This window comes from Alligator mississippiensis, chromosome 5 (assembly GCF_030867095.1).
Source record: "Alligator mississippiensis isolate rAllMis1 chromosome 5, rAllMis1, whole genome shotgun sequence".
NCBI lineage: Eukaryota > Metazoa > Chordata > Crocodylia > Alligatoridae > Alligator > Alligator mississippiensis.
In genome coordinates this window covers 8,638,740-8,651,338 of record NC_081828.1, presented here as the reverse complement: position 1 = coordinate 8,651,338, position 12,599 = coordinate 8,638,740, and the positions used below count along the sequence as shown (strand labels likewise).

Below are 12,599 nucleotides of genomic sequence, written 5' to 3'. Positions count from 1 at the left end.
ACACAGGGGACCATTTTTTGGACACTTTCAGCTTCCACAAAAAATAAACGAATAAAAATCAGCACTTGGCACCATCTTAGGCATCTACGCAAATCAGCCTGAACATTTTACACTGGTCCCTGGAATTCTGAAGGACATCCCAATTTCTGTAGTCTATCAGATTTAGAGTTATCATTCTACAAAAAAAAACCTGACAGGTGAAACCAAAGACACACAGAAGCAGTTGGGTAAAGCCCAATTTCTAAACAGCCTTCTAACCCTATTTGGTTTCTCATTAAGTTCTACTTGAGAGGTCTCGTTACCACGCCTAATAATACTTGTTGACGCATATAAGAGGGCTACATACTGGAACAAAAAGAAGGACCTTGTGACTTCAGCAGCGGGTGGGGAAATGAGATCTAGACTTTCAGAGTTCCCTGCATAAAACCTTGAGTGCATCAGTCTTAGAGCTTCAGCTCTCCACCTGTAAAATGGACCCACTCAACACTCCCCTACCAAGGATGTGGCAATAAAAGTTTTGGAGGCGTCTCAGCTAGTCTAGTGAAGGTAAGTACCTCAAGTAACCTCAGAGATCACATTTTACTGTCTAGAATCCCTGTATTTGCACCCCTCTGCTTAGATTTTCCCAGGCTGAAGGACTCCGAGTGAAGGATCTGAGAAGGTGACACTTGTGGCCTCTGAATATTATGCATGTGCAGCATCCTCCTGCTTAGGTCTGTGCACAGAAAAAAGCAGGCACAGACTGCTCTTTCCCAGTTTGCTCCAGCTTTGGTCACAAAATTGGGGGACCAGCTTTTGCTCAAGTACAAGTGGAGTCATTCCTGGAAACCAACCCTCTGCTGCCAGCCCACAAGGGATTAGACCTAAGTGCCATGTCTCAGAGAACAAGGAATGCACATTTTAAGCAAAGACAAATAATGAACAACATCTCCTGCATGATAAAGGATTCTCAGGAAAAACTCCTGGAGTTGCATGCAGTGTGTAACGCGAGACGTCTGAAAAATCTGCCCTACAGGAGGAGAAGGGGAGAACGCTCGTTAGCCAAGAATTGTACGAGTTCTGCCTCTTGCACAAGGCATTCTAGTCCATAAGGTAACCAAGAGTGGAAGTTACTACTATGTTCCAAGCAGAAAAAAACAAACTGACCACAAAACTAACCATGTCATCCTCATTTTCAGTGCCTGGTAATACCCAATGACATCGAAAGATTTCACCCAAAATAGGATTGTAAGGCTTCTTAGCAACAGATCCTTTTCTTCCTGCGTGAAAAGCTGAGAGGTACCACTTAACCACTTGCACCATTCGGTCTTTTGGATCCTTCTGGTCACTAATACTAAAGAAGGGAGGAGAAAGAAAGAAAAAAAAAGTGTCAGCAAGAAAAAGTCAAAGCTGTCTGAAACACAAACTAATGTTCATGCTCTAAGTATTTTTTTTAACCTTAAGCTGAAAAGGGCAGTTATTTTATTGAATAGCAGGCTGAGTCTACGATACCTACAAGTGTTTTGTATAGTTTGGATCGAGAACAAATATGCTCCTCAAACACAGTCAATGATCTCTTGACATACCGCGGAGTCTATAAACAGTATCAGAATCAATTAACGTGACACACAAGTCAAATACCTCACAAATAAATCCGGATGTGCAAAGAAGTCAGCATACATTTCCAAAAGTGATCTTCTCTCCAGAATAAATGTTGGGAGAACCACCTGAGAAGGGAAAAATAGTCTGTCAGAAGTTAGGTATTTTAGCGTCTGCACAAAAACTTTGACAGCTTTGCAACTGCCAAGGCTTGCACTGGCAGTCAAAGTACTTGGGAGACAAAACACTGCACAAGGGGTTTGCACTGTAACGACTGAATGAGGAAGCCACACTGTCACACAGCTGCTAAATGAGAAACACAAGCTCTCAATATCCGGACAACTGGAGCAGATCTTTAACAAGCACTGGTCTGATCTGGTTATTGCCATGAACATATTCTGTCTTAATTTAATGGGGAAGGAAGTGGGAGAAGAGCAGGTGTAAAGAGGAAACAAAAAGAGCATTATTTCCTTTCCTAGAATTAACTACCTTTTGGTTAATACTTACGATTGTTAGAGCCAGTGCTAAATTATTAGCTTGGAAGGGTTTACTTTCTGGCTCCAGGCAACATACACAAAGCTGGTTTATTTTGCCAGGGAGGGCCAACGCTAGAGAACAAAAATGCACTAGCAACTTAAAACAGAAAAAAAAAAAAATCAGCCTGTCAAGGAAAAAGTTTGCTGTTCAGGGGAAACCAGACTGAAACAGGATCTGCAGGAGGGTCTGAAGGCCTGCCTAGTTTACTGTGCCCTGATGGCAAGTGAAACAGGAGTCTCAGTTATTTTAAAAATCCTTTTCCTCTTAATGTTTTGTTCGTGCTGTTAAGAGGAGCAATACTGGCACTGCAAAACTAAAAGCAGCTTCTGGAAAAAGGGGAAGAAGTACAAGTGGTCTACCTAGTGACTGGCAGTATGAACAAAAGCAAAGGGAAGTAACACTTTAACAAGAGTAAATTGCTCAGTGCTTAGCAGCTTTGGACAATGGACTCTGAAATACGATGGAGCTGTTCCCTAATGTCCACTGACAAAGCAGAACCGCGCTAATCACTGCTTCACTGGAAGACCTGATGGCAACTCCTCCCTTACTTTCCAACTGAAAGGCATTTTCAAATAATGTTACAATTAAACAAGTGTCACTAAAACCCATCATAAACAGGGAATTAAAGGATTAAAAATGAACCAACCTAACGAGTTACTGAGCAAGAAAGATAACTGAATATTTTCACAAAAAGGAATTAAAACAAAGCCAGAGTTGTACAACAAATGTAAACAGTCAGTCACTTCCATACTTGTAGCCTGTGCATGTTTAAAAGGTATTTGCACATAAATTTCAAATTTGCTCTTAGAGTCAAGTTATTCCTCAAGCTTATTGTGAAACACAAAGTGTGCGCCATGAACACACAAGCAAACATCAGGCTTGGATAAAATCATTTCAGGATACACTGTTCCCTACTGTATCCCTGTGCTGCACTTTGGGGGCTCACAAATGGGGATCATTTAAAAACCAGAGATCATGGAGAGCTAGTTGGAAAAATCCCAACAAGAACTTTCCACTGAGGAATGCAAGGCGAGACCGCTACAACTTCCAAAAGACCCCTCACAGGACTGCAACGAAGGTTTTGCCCCAGCTCCTCTACCGCGAGAATCCAGCAAGTTGGGAGCCAGCACCCCGAGGCTTTCCTTTACCCTCAAGGCTTCTGACCACCCCTGCGCTTCCAGGCTCCCTGGAAGCAACTCGCCAGGCTGGCTGCCTGCCTGACAGTCAGCTGGGGATCTGGGAATCCTGGAAGTATGGGCAGCTGCTGACAAAAACCAGACTTGATTTTTGCTAGTTTTGCTGCTACCCACAACAAAACAGCAGGGGTGGACAAGACCAGGGATTTGTTAACTCGGTCTCACCAGGGGTACAACTGACCAGACTGTTACCAAGGTAACACACATCTCTGCTCCCCCCCGTTGTGTGGTGGGCAACAGCAAAACTAACAAGAATCGAGTCTGGTTTGTGATCAGCAGCTGTCGGGGACTCCCTAGTTCTGTAATGGTATACCAACATAGTTCACCTGGTAAACACGAGGGACAAATTCAGTAAAGAAACAGCATAAAAAAGTAACGCGTAGGAAGCTTAAGTAGTTTAGCTAGTTAGCAGAACAACGTAGTTGCAACAGCATTAATGTTACCAGAAGACTCAATCATTAAAACCCTCAGCTAGTAAAATACTGTAATGATGGTAACGAAAAACCTGAATTATGTGCAAGTACTGCACTTGTGTCTTACCTTCGTTAGATCCATTCCTAACCTGACTTGTGAAAGCAGATGCATGATAACACTCTTATGTTCTTCCACTGACTCCCCTTCACCATCATCATCTCTATCATCGGGAGGATCAAAGAGATCTAAAAGGGAAAGACCAGATCTCAATCATTGCACTTCTACAAATTCCAACCCCCCTCCCTTGCGAAGAGATACAACCTTCAGAAAGAACTGATCCACGTCCTAACACAGTCTAAGGAATAAAGAAGTCTATGAGATGTGATAAGGCCTTGTTGAAAGACACAGAGGAGATCACAGATCCCATCATCGAATACATGCAGGTAAATACAGGACAAGAACAGGAGACAAACAGAACTCTCCTTCTGGGCAAATAGCTGCAGCAGGATAGTCTATTAATCATTCAATTAAGTACAGATTCATGTGCCAGTGCTTTCTTATAAAAAATATTATAAAACAAGTCTCTTACCTGCATCATTTGTCCCATTAGACATGGAAGAATTAAGGGACTCTGTTGTGTCTGGGCGTTTTAGGCTACTTCCCGTGCTGCTGTGAGTGAGGAGAGCAGCAGACCCTGAGGAACTACAAAAGGATATATCAAGTTCTCATGATTCTACAATTTATTTCAAGCCAGACACTTATGATTTAATTTAAGTAGTTACATCGAGCTTAATTACTTGAGAAAGATTTTTTATGGAGAAATTTAGACATGAGAATATTGAGAAGCTGTGGTGCTCTGAGCAGCTTGGCAAGCTAGTTAAAACTCAAATGAAACGCAAGCTAATGGCTGGGTAAAGTCAGAAAGGGGGCCCTAGGTTGTATCCTGCAAGGCAACTCTATTTAAATGCCCAAAAGGGATGGTTTCACGGCTTATTTCTTAGTGTGACAATTCTTGAAGTTACTTAACCCTGATTAACACTCCAAATAGCAAGAATAAATGGAGTAAATGAGTGGTGAAGGTTATGGAGTTAACTATTACCCCAACTGGTAAAAACTATTATACATTAATCATTATGAAACACCTCCTTGTTTCCAAGAATCATTCCTAGATATTCACATTTATGGTTGGTCAACATGGAAGTTTTGGGTATGGTTATGCTGGCTAGCAATGTGGAAAAAATATTAAACCCCTAAACAGACAACTAAGCTGACAAAAATATTAACGAAGGCATCAGCCTGGAATTCCTTTCCTGGTTTAATTACTCCACTGGTAGTCTGGTTTAAACTATAAACACCATCAAATCTCAAGGAAGGGCTTGGGGATTGCTAATACACCAGCAAACCCTGACATCTGAAAACAACACTTATTTAATAAGGCAGAGGTCAGCAACACGTTGCACTGGTGGGCTCCTTTAGCAGCCACTTCCCACCCAGCTTGCACCACTGCTGCTAGAACCACAGTCACTGCTCCTCCTCCCCCAGGGCTGCTGCTTCTCCCCAGTGCCTGCCCTCCACTGAAAAGTTACAGAAGCCCTCCCTCTAGCTCCATGGGCTGGACAGAATGGCTCCACTGGCCAGATCCAACCCACAGGCCACAGGTTTCCAACCCCCAAAATATAGCACTGTGCTCTTCCACCTACTTACTCCACGCATCGCTTTGGAGAGGAACTGCTCTGATAGAATTCATCAGCATCGTAGAATTCATCTTCGCTGCTGGAATAAGAAAAATCTGGAACTGTATTTGGAGACAGGTTGACATGGCTTGGAGAAGTTAAACTGCTGCTAGGTGCCGACTGTCCGCTTCCTAGAAATTGGAAGAGATTGCCGATTTTCAACCTAGCCAGTTTTAACTGACAAATGAGACTGATCAACTAAGAGAATCTAGAACGTGTGACAGAAGGATCCGGCACGTACTATTACACACAACATCTGGGGGAGAGAAGGCCAACGTTTTTCCAAAGCCTGTGTGCCTGAAGTTAAGCCTTTGAGATCCAACTCTGAACTTTGACACATGACCTGATCTGCAGCGAGTCTAAAGCTACGGTACTCAAACTCTTTCCCTGGCAGGCTAGTTGGGCAGTGCCCCATTTACCTGTTGACCTGATCTGGCAATCAGGGCAGGCACAGCAGCACCCCATCCTGCTACGCAGGGGGGGCTGAGGGCAGCCCAGCCCCAATCTAGCCATGCAGTGGAAAGGGGGCTTGGCCTGGTCCCAACCCAGCCCTGTGAGAGGAGGGGGCATGGCTCAGCACTGATCCAGGTGTGTGGGGTCCAGAGGGCATGACCAGGCTCCTACACATTGCACAGGGCTTGGGAATTTGGCAGCGAGGTAGGGTGGCAGTATTAATGGCCACTGCTCCCTTATTGCCAAAATTTCCTAACAAATGGGGAGCTCCCAGGGCCAGATGCCATGGCTCCTCAGGCTGCATTTGCCTTGCAGGCCAGAGGTTGAGCACCCCTGGGTCTAAAGGAATTACATGTATTTAGCCTCCTTGAAAAGAAGTCAGGTCATGTATACTCCCCAAAACATGGATCTTGGAGTCTACCGTCAAGTACCAATTTAAATAATTTTCCTTCAACAAAACCTGGACAAAGTAGGTATACTGGGACAAACAATACGCAATAAAAAAAGAACATGCAAGCATTACACAAACCACTTGGTCAGGTGACTGGAATGGCCAATACTACCTGCTGTTCAGTAAAAGCCTGCAAAGGTGAGCTGGGGAATTAAAAGTCAGTAAAGCCTACGAGTGCACCTGGCATAATGGTTTAAGTAATACTACTATAGTTTTTAATTCTACCTCGATCATAATACATAGTAGGCTCTAATGAGCATGGCTTCTATGAAGGAAAAGTCTTGCTAACCTCTTGGATTCCCCCTCCCCCAAGAAGCCAATAAAGGAGTAGTTAAAGAAACACCAGTCAGTATCACTTAGACTTGCAAAGGCCCTTTGCCAAGGTCCCTCACAAGAAGCTACTAAAAGAACTAAGTTGTCACTGGATGAGAAACCCAGTCATGGATCCAAATCATAGCTAGGAAACAGGAAGGAAAGGGTTAAATTGTTTGTTTGTTTGGTTTTTTTTAATCATGGAAAAAATGGAAACACTGGGGTGCTTCCCAGACTAAGTCTAATGGGACTTAGCATAATAGTAAACTGGAGTGGAAACTGAATAGAAACCTATAAAGAGGCAGCAAGATTATTTAAGTTAAACATAACAAGAACATTGTGAGAAGCTTTAAGCACCTGCACAGGTTGAATGAATGGGCTACACAAGGACAAATGGCATTTCAGGTTGACAAAAGCAAAGTAAAGCATTGCAGAAGGAAAAAAATATTATATGCCATAGGGTTATAAACTGTATCATCAAGAAACCAGCTAGCTTGTCCACATTGTAGACAGCTTAATAAAAAACCCTTGTTCCACGTGCAAATGTATTTATAAGAAGGATGCAAGCCTGGCTTTCATGCAGTAAGCAACACCACCACCATGTTTATACTCATACACAAGTCACACAAAACCACCCTAACCTGCCACCAATGAAGCAGAGGGATGAGGGCGTTGTCAAAGCTGTGCTTACACGAGACCCGGGGAAAAGGACAATGCTCCCCCTTTCCCCACCACATCCATATCCATGCCAGTCTGGGGCAAAAATTCTTTCCAGACCCCAAAAACGAGAATTAGTCTGACCCTGCATGGAGGGGGCAAGGCCCTCTAACCAGAAATCTCTGGGTTTTTGTTCCAGTAGAACCACTGGTACGTCCTAGTCGAAACGCCCAGCCTTGGCTGCAACCAAGACTGACCATCCCTCAGGCGGATTGGTGGGAGGGGAGGGGAGACTGGGAACAACCCCCCCCTCGCCCCCCCCAAAAAAACCCCAAAAACAAACAACAAAGATACCCTGATGCCTGGAGTTCAGGGGTTGGCAACATTTTTGAGCAGAGTATCAACAACACCTGCAACTTCAACTTGTGAGATGTTGTTGTTGCCAGGGCTGGATGGCAGGGGAGCCAGAGGGGCCTGATCCTTGTTGTTGCCCCTTCCCTGCCATCCACCCAGAGGCACGTGCGCCAAGCAAAATGCCTTTGAGCATCACACTCTGGCACCCGTGCCAGGGGTTGCCTACCCCAGCTGTAGTTCTTTCCCAGCCCTGTAATGCACCCGAGCTCTGCTCGTTGCCTGGAGAAAAAGCCAAAGCTCTGGGGACAGGAAACATCTTCCCACATCATACCCCATAACTGGAAAGCCAAAATTCAGCTTTCTGTAATGCTATCCCCTCTGGAAGTCCCAGTCTTTCATCTTGCTCTTCCCTACAGCGAGGGAGATTCCACAACTTTCCTAAGCTGTCACTCCTAACTACCTGGCTGAAGAAGTTTTTCCTGATGTCTAATCTAAAACCTACTGTCACAACTTCAAGCTACTGCTGTCCTGCTCTACAGCAACGGAGCAAAAGGTGTGCTCTCTCCTTTATTACAGCCCTTCAGATATTTGAAAACTGCTATCATGTCCCCACCCCCCCAACCCTTAATTGCCTTTTCTGCCAGCTGAACATGCTCCTTTCTTTCAACCTCTCTTCACATGGCTTGCCTTCCAATCCTTTATTGTTTCTCACCCACTTCTGAACTCTCTAACCTTTCCATGTCCTTTTTAAATTGTGGAGCCAAAAACTGCACATGGTAGTCTAAGATTACCCTAACAACTTTGATGCATATCAATGGTGCAGCCTCACCTAAAATAGCATGTACATCATTGGCCAGCTCATCCCAAAATGGACACCACAGGAGTAGACGATTCAGAGAAGGGTAAAACAAGAATGATCAAGGCCTAGAAAGACGTCAAAGACACTAAAAAAGGATTAGTGCTTTTCTCATTAAAAGGAGATGAATAAGAGGGGACATGATAAAAGCATACAAAATAATGAACGGTCCAAAAAAGGTAGGCAACTTTTTTCTTGCATTTATTTGGAACTTCCTGCTTTGTCATTTGTTCTGTTTCCTAATACAAGTAAATATTTTTCTTCCACAATGTAACTGCAGGGTTGCATAAACAACCATCGGAAGCAATTGGGGTGAAGGATTCAGGCTTCTTTACTAATCAAGAATATCTAGTATTACAGTTAACAGCAATTTTGCAAAGGGGATAGTAAAACTTTGTACTTCTGAGCTCAAACTAATCTGAGAAGGCTGAGAACTGATGGAGACAGGCAGATTATCCTGCATTTTTGTACTTCTGGATGCTTAACAGCTTCCTCTGACAACTGATGCTGATAACTAGTGGGTAGAATCACTGACTATGCCAGGGCTAGCTAACCTTTCTGGGAGGCATGCCACAAGGTAAGCCCCTCTGCGATTCCCTTCCCTGCCCAAACTGCTGTTCTGCCTTCTGCTCCGTGCTTTATTCTTTGCCCAATTTGTTATTCTACTTTCTTCTCCCTGCCTGATCTGTTGATTTGCTTTATGCTTCCTGCCTTGTTTGTTGCTGTTACCTGCTTCCTCCTAGATTTGCCACGTGCTATTTGTGGCCACCCCTGGACTACAAGGACCTCAGGTCTGACAACTCCTTACAGTTTCTGATCATAATGGAGACAAAAAGAGGTAAGAACAAATAGGGAAGAACAAATGGCAACTGGAAAGAAAAAAACAAAAACAAATCAAGACAGCTTTATTTTTTCTTAAATATTAAGTTTCATGAAGTCAGTGACAGCCTACATCATAAATGATTTGCATATTACCACTTCAAATTTAAAGAAGTCTAATTAGATATTGTAAAGACCACAATTACACTTAACTAAAAAATGAATACTGGCACAACTTTGAAATCCCAATGGCTAGTTCATTCATTAAGAAATGGGAAACAGAAAGCATATCTTATTTCCTGTTAGCTGCTGTTCCAGTGCTGAATTAAGCTGCGTTCTTAACTCCTTTTTGACTAGTGTTGCGGACAGCCTACTCCACCTTCAACAGAGCAGGTAGTTTTTAGATCCTTGGGAAACTCAAGAGTATCACTCCTGTGAAGTTCTAGGTATTCCTGACTATAAGTCTAGAATATAGTAATTAAGCAGAATTGTTAAGACTTTTATATACTAAATCAGAAATACACTACTTGTCTGAAAACCATTACTTTTTTGGGACTAGTACAAATCAGCAAGATAATATGGAAAGGTTGCTCCTGATACAGGTGCTGTAGAAATCTCATGTTAATAGTGGCAAGATTAGGGGAAAAGTTAGGGACAGGTAAAACAAGCTAGGAGCAGGTTATTATGGCGAGACCTGAAAGAGGTTGGAACATCAATTTGAATGGATGCCGAAATGAATGTTGATCTCATGCAGTCACTTAAAGTTGGCCAGTGATTTGGTTAGGATCCTTTGTATGTAAAAAGTAAATAAAGTGTAGACAACAGCTCTGTGAAATGTTACAACTGCAGAGGAAAAAACTTTAGAGGTCACAGAAAGGGAAGAAAGATGAAGACATGGTTGACTATTTCCATAAAGTCAGGCAATAGTACAGAGATGGATGCATTAAGATGTAGAGAGAAAGAGAGAAGCAAATAAGGGAAGCAAATAGCTTGAGTCAACAATGCAGCAGAGAAAATGAATTTATACTAAGCAGACTCCCAGCATGAAAGCCACATGTGAGAAATTTAGTTGAAAGCAGTTTAAAATAGTCCAAAAGCCTATTTGGTTAAGGCAAGCAGAGATAATTTAAAAGGTACACACTGATTACAATGTTAATGCTGGAGATGTTTAATGTGAAAGTTCTGATAAGGTGATCAGTGAGGCAGATGTAAAGTGTAACCTAGTACAGGAAAAGACTTGGAAAAAAAATACAAACACCTTTCTAGTAATATGAGCTCTTCCTTTCTTATAGAGGCACATCAAAAATGGAAGTACTACACAATTCAACTGCCTTTTAGAAAAGGAAAGGCAACTCAAGATAAGATAGTCACCACAGAACTTTACCTGTACTATTTGGTGTTGGAGTCTGATTTCCTAGTGATGCTACTGCTGGCCCAACTGGCAAGGATGATGGTCGCTGCTCTGATTTGCACAACTGAGAAGGTTCTAAAGGATATTAAAATATGTAAGCTAAAAACTCCCAAACACTTGAACAGACACCAAAGCCCTTGCCCTGATTTGCTAAGAGACTCTTAGCAACTTTACATCAACTTTGACAGCAGCCCGTCTGTAACAGAAGTTGCCACACTTCAAAAAGGAAAATTATATTAATTTCCTCCATTCTTCATTTTTATTAGCTTCACAAGCCAATAAAAATAACTGTCTACACAGTTTATTTACTTCTCCCAAAGCACAATTTCTTTATAACTGACATGTTTATATTGATTTGTAAAAACAATACACTAATCAAAATTAGGCACAAAACTGGTTTGAGACAGGGACAGAATAGAGGGAAGAAAGGAATAAACAGAAGAAAATAAGCTTCCAAAATTGATAACTAAATCACACGATCAACTTACAAAAATTGAAAAATAGTCATTTGAGACCATCTTTTTGTAACTGAAGTGAATACAGCTAAAGATGCAGCTTGGTTAAAAGAGAGTATTTCTAGAAGTCTGTTTTAAGGATGTCTAAGCACAACAGTTATGAATTCCATAATCTTGTCTGCAAGCCTGCAAACTTGCACCAAGATGTACATGGCTGACAGAACCATGTTCCCACCCAAAAAAGGTTAGCTGTAATTTGCTAACAAATAGTTTTTCAGACCACACATGCTAGAAAGTAGTAAATCAAATAAAACTAAAAGGTAAGCTAATTGCATATATGCCCGCTCGTGAATCTCTCTACTAAAGCTTCATTCTCTATACTGTACCTGGAGGTATGACAGACTGGGTAGGCATCGTGTTGATCACTGCTGGTTCCAAAGGACTAGGCTGATACACTGCATCAACAGGGTTAATAGTACTCTGAGATAAAGAAACAAAATTAAAGTCCTTTTTTAAAAGCACAGTAAAACACGATCCACACATGAATGCCCAGAAGACAGACAGCACATTCCCCAGATAGACGACATACACATTGATAGCTGAAGACATGAGAAATTTTTAGACATGTTAATATTTAGTGCAAGGACTTGTCAATTAAAATACACTAAACTATGTGGTATAGATCTGTCTGGTAAAGTCTACGCTTCTCAGCGACTCCTGTTAGCGGCTGCTGTGTGTAAAAGGAGGAAATGGAGCTAGTTACACAGCAAGGTGTATAAGCCAAGTAGTTTACTTATTTTTGAGAAAACTTTTAGAAGAACAAGCCTTTTCTAGACAACACTAAGGCAATATAAAAGAAGTGTTAAGATCTGGTGATAATTTAATTTAAGCTAAACCTATAGCCATTAAATATCATCAATTAATTTTCCCCCCAAAGCAAGTGATATTTTAGTGCCAAACTTCTTAAAGGAAACACTTTAGAACACAAACTGTCCAGCAATTTTGTTTCTTCGACATGATATTACACATTTTTCCATGAATTTACAGACCTCATCAACACAGGCACTCTGAAAACCCAGATTGCTATGACATCAATGCAGAGCCTATGCAAGTCATTGGGAGTCCTTCCATTGACATGAGTAGATACTGGATGACACCATAAATGTTACAAAAAAAAAAAAAATCTAAAACGGAAAGGATTTTGAGCCAAACTTCTGTGATTTTTTTACTTGCTTTACTATCCTAATATTGTTACAGAACAGCCAGCACTCCTTGAATGTTTAGAAGCACATTATTTGACTTATGATTTTTGTTACTAATTAGATATTAAAGTGCATAGGGCAGTCCATGTCGCAAACACTTTTGGAATACCG

The 12,599-nt window shown here is 41.9% G+C and overlaps 1 protein-coding gene across 3 annotated transcripts in view; it reads right to left on the bottom strand.

Moving 5' to 3' along the window:
• Positions 1-12,599, bottom strand: part of OSBPL9 (oxysterol binding protein like 9) — a 100,237-nt gene that overhangs the window by 5,400 nt on the left and 82,238 nt on the right. For all 3 annotated transcript variants that reach the window (XM_014598646.2, XM_014598647.2, XM_059727827.1), the window contains 7 exons: positions 11,613-11,706; positions 10,745-10,846; positions 5,430-5,589; positions 4,315-4,427; positions 3,852-3,970; positions 1,621-1,706; positions 1,159-1,333 (listed from right to left, as the gene is read on the bottom strand). In XM_014598646.2, the coding sequence (XP_014454132.1) occupies positions 1,159-1,333; positions 1,621-1,706; positions 3,852-3,970; positions 4,315-4,427; positions 5,430-5,589; positions 10,745-10,846; positions 11,613-11,706 (849 nt within the window). The remainder of the gene's footprint in view (positions 1-1,158; positions 1,334-1,620; positions 1,707-3,851; positions 3,971-4,314; positions 4,428-5,429; positions 5,590-10,744; positions 10,847-11,612; positions 11,707-12,599) is intronic.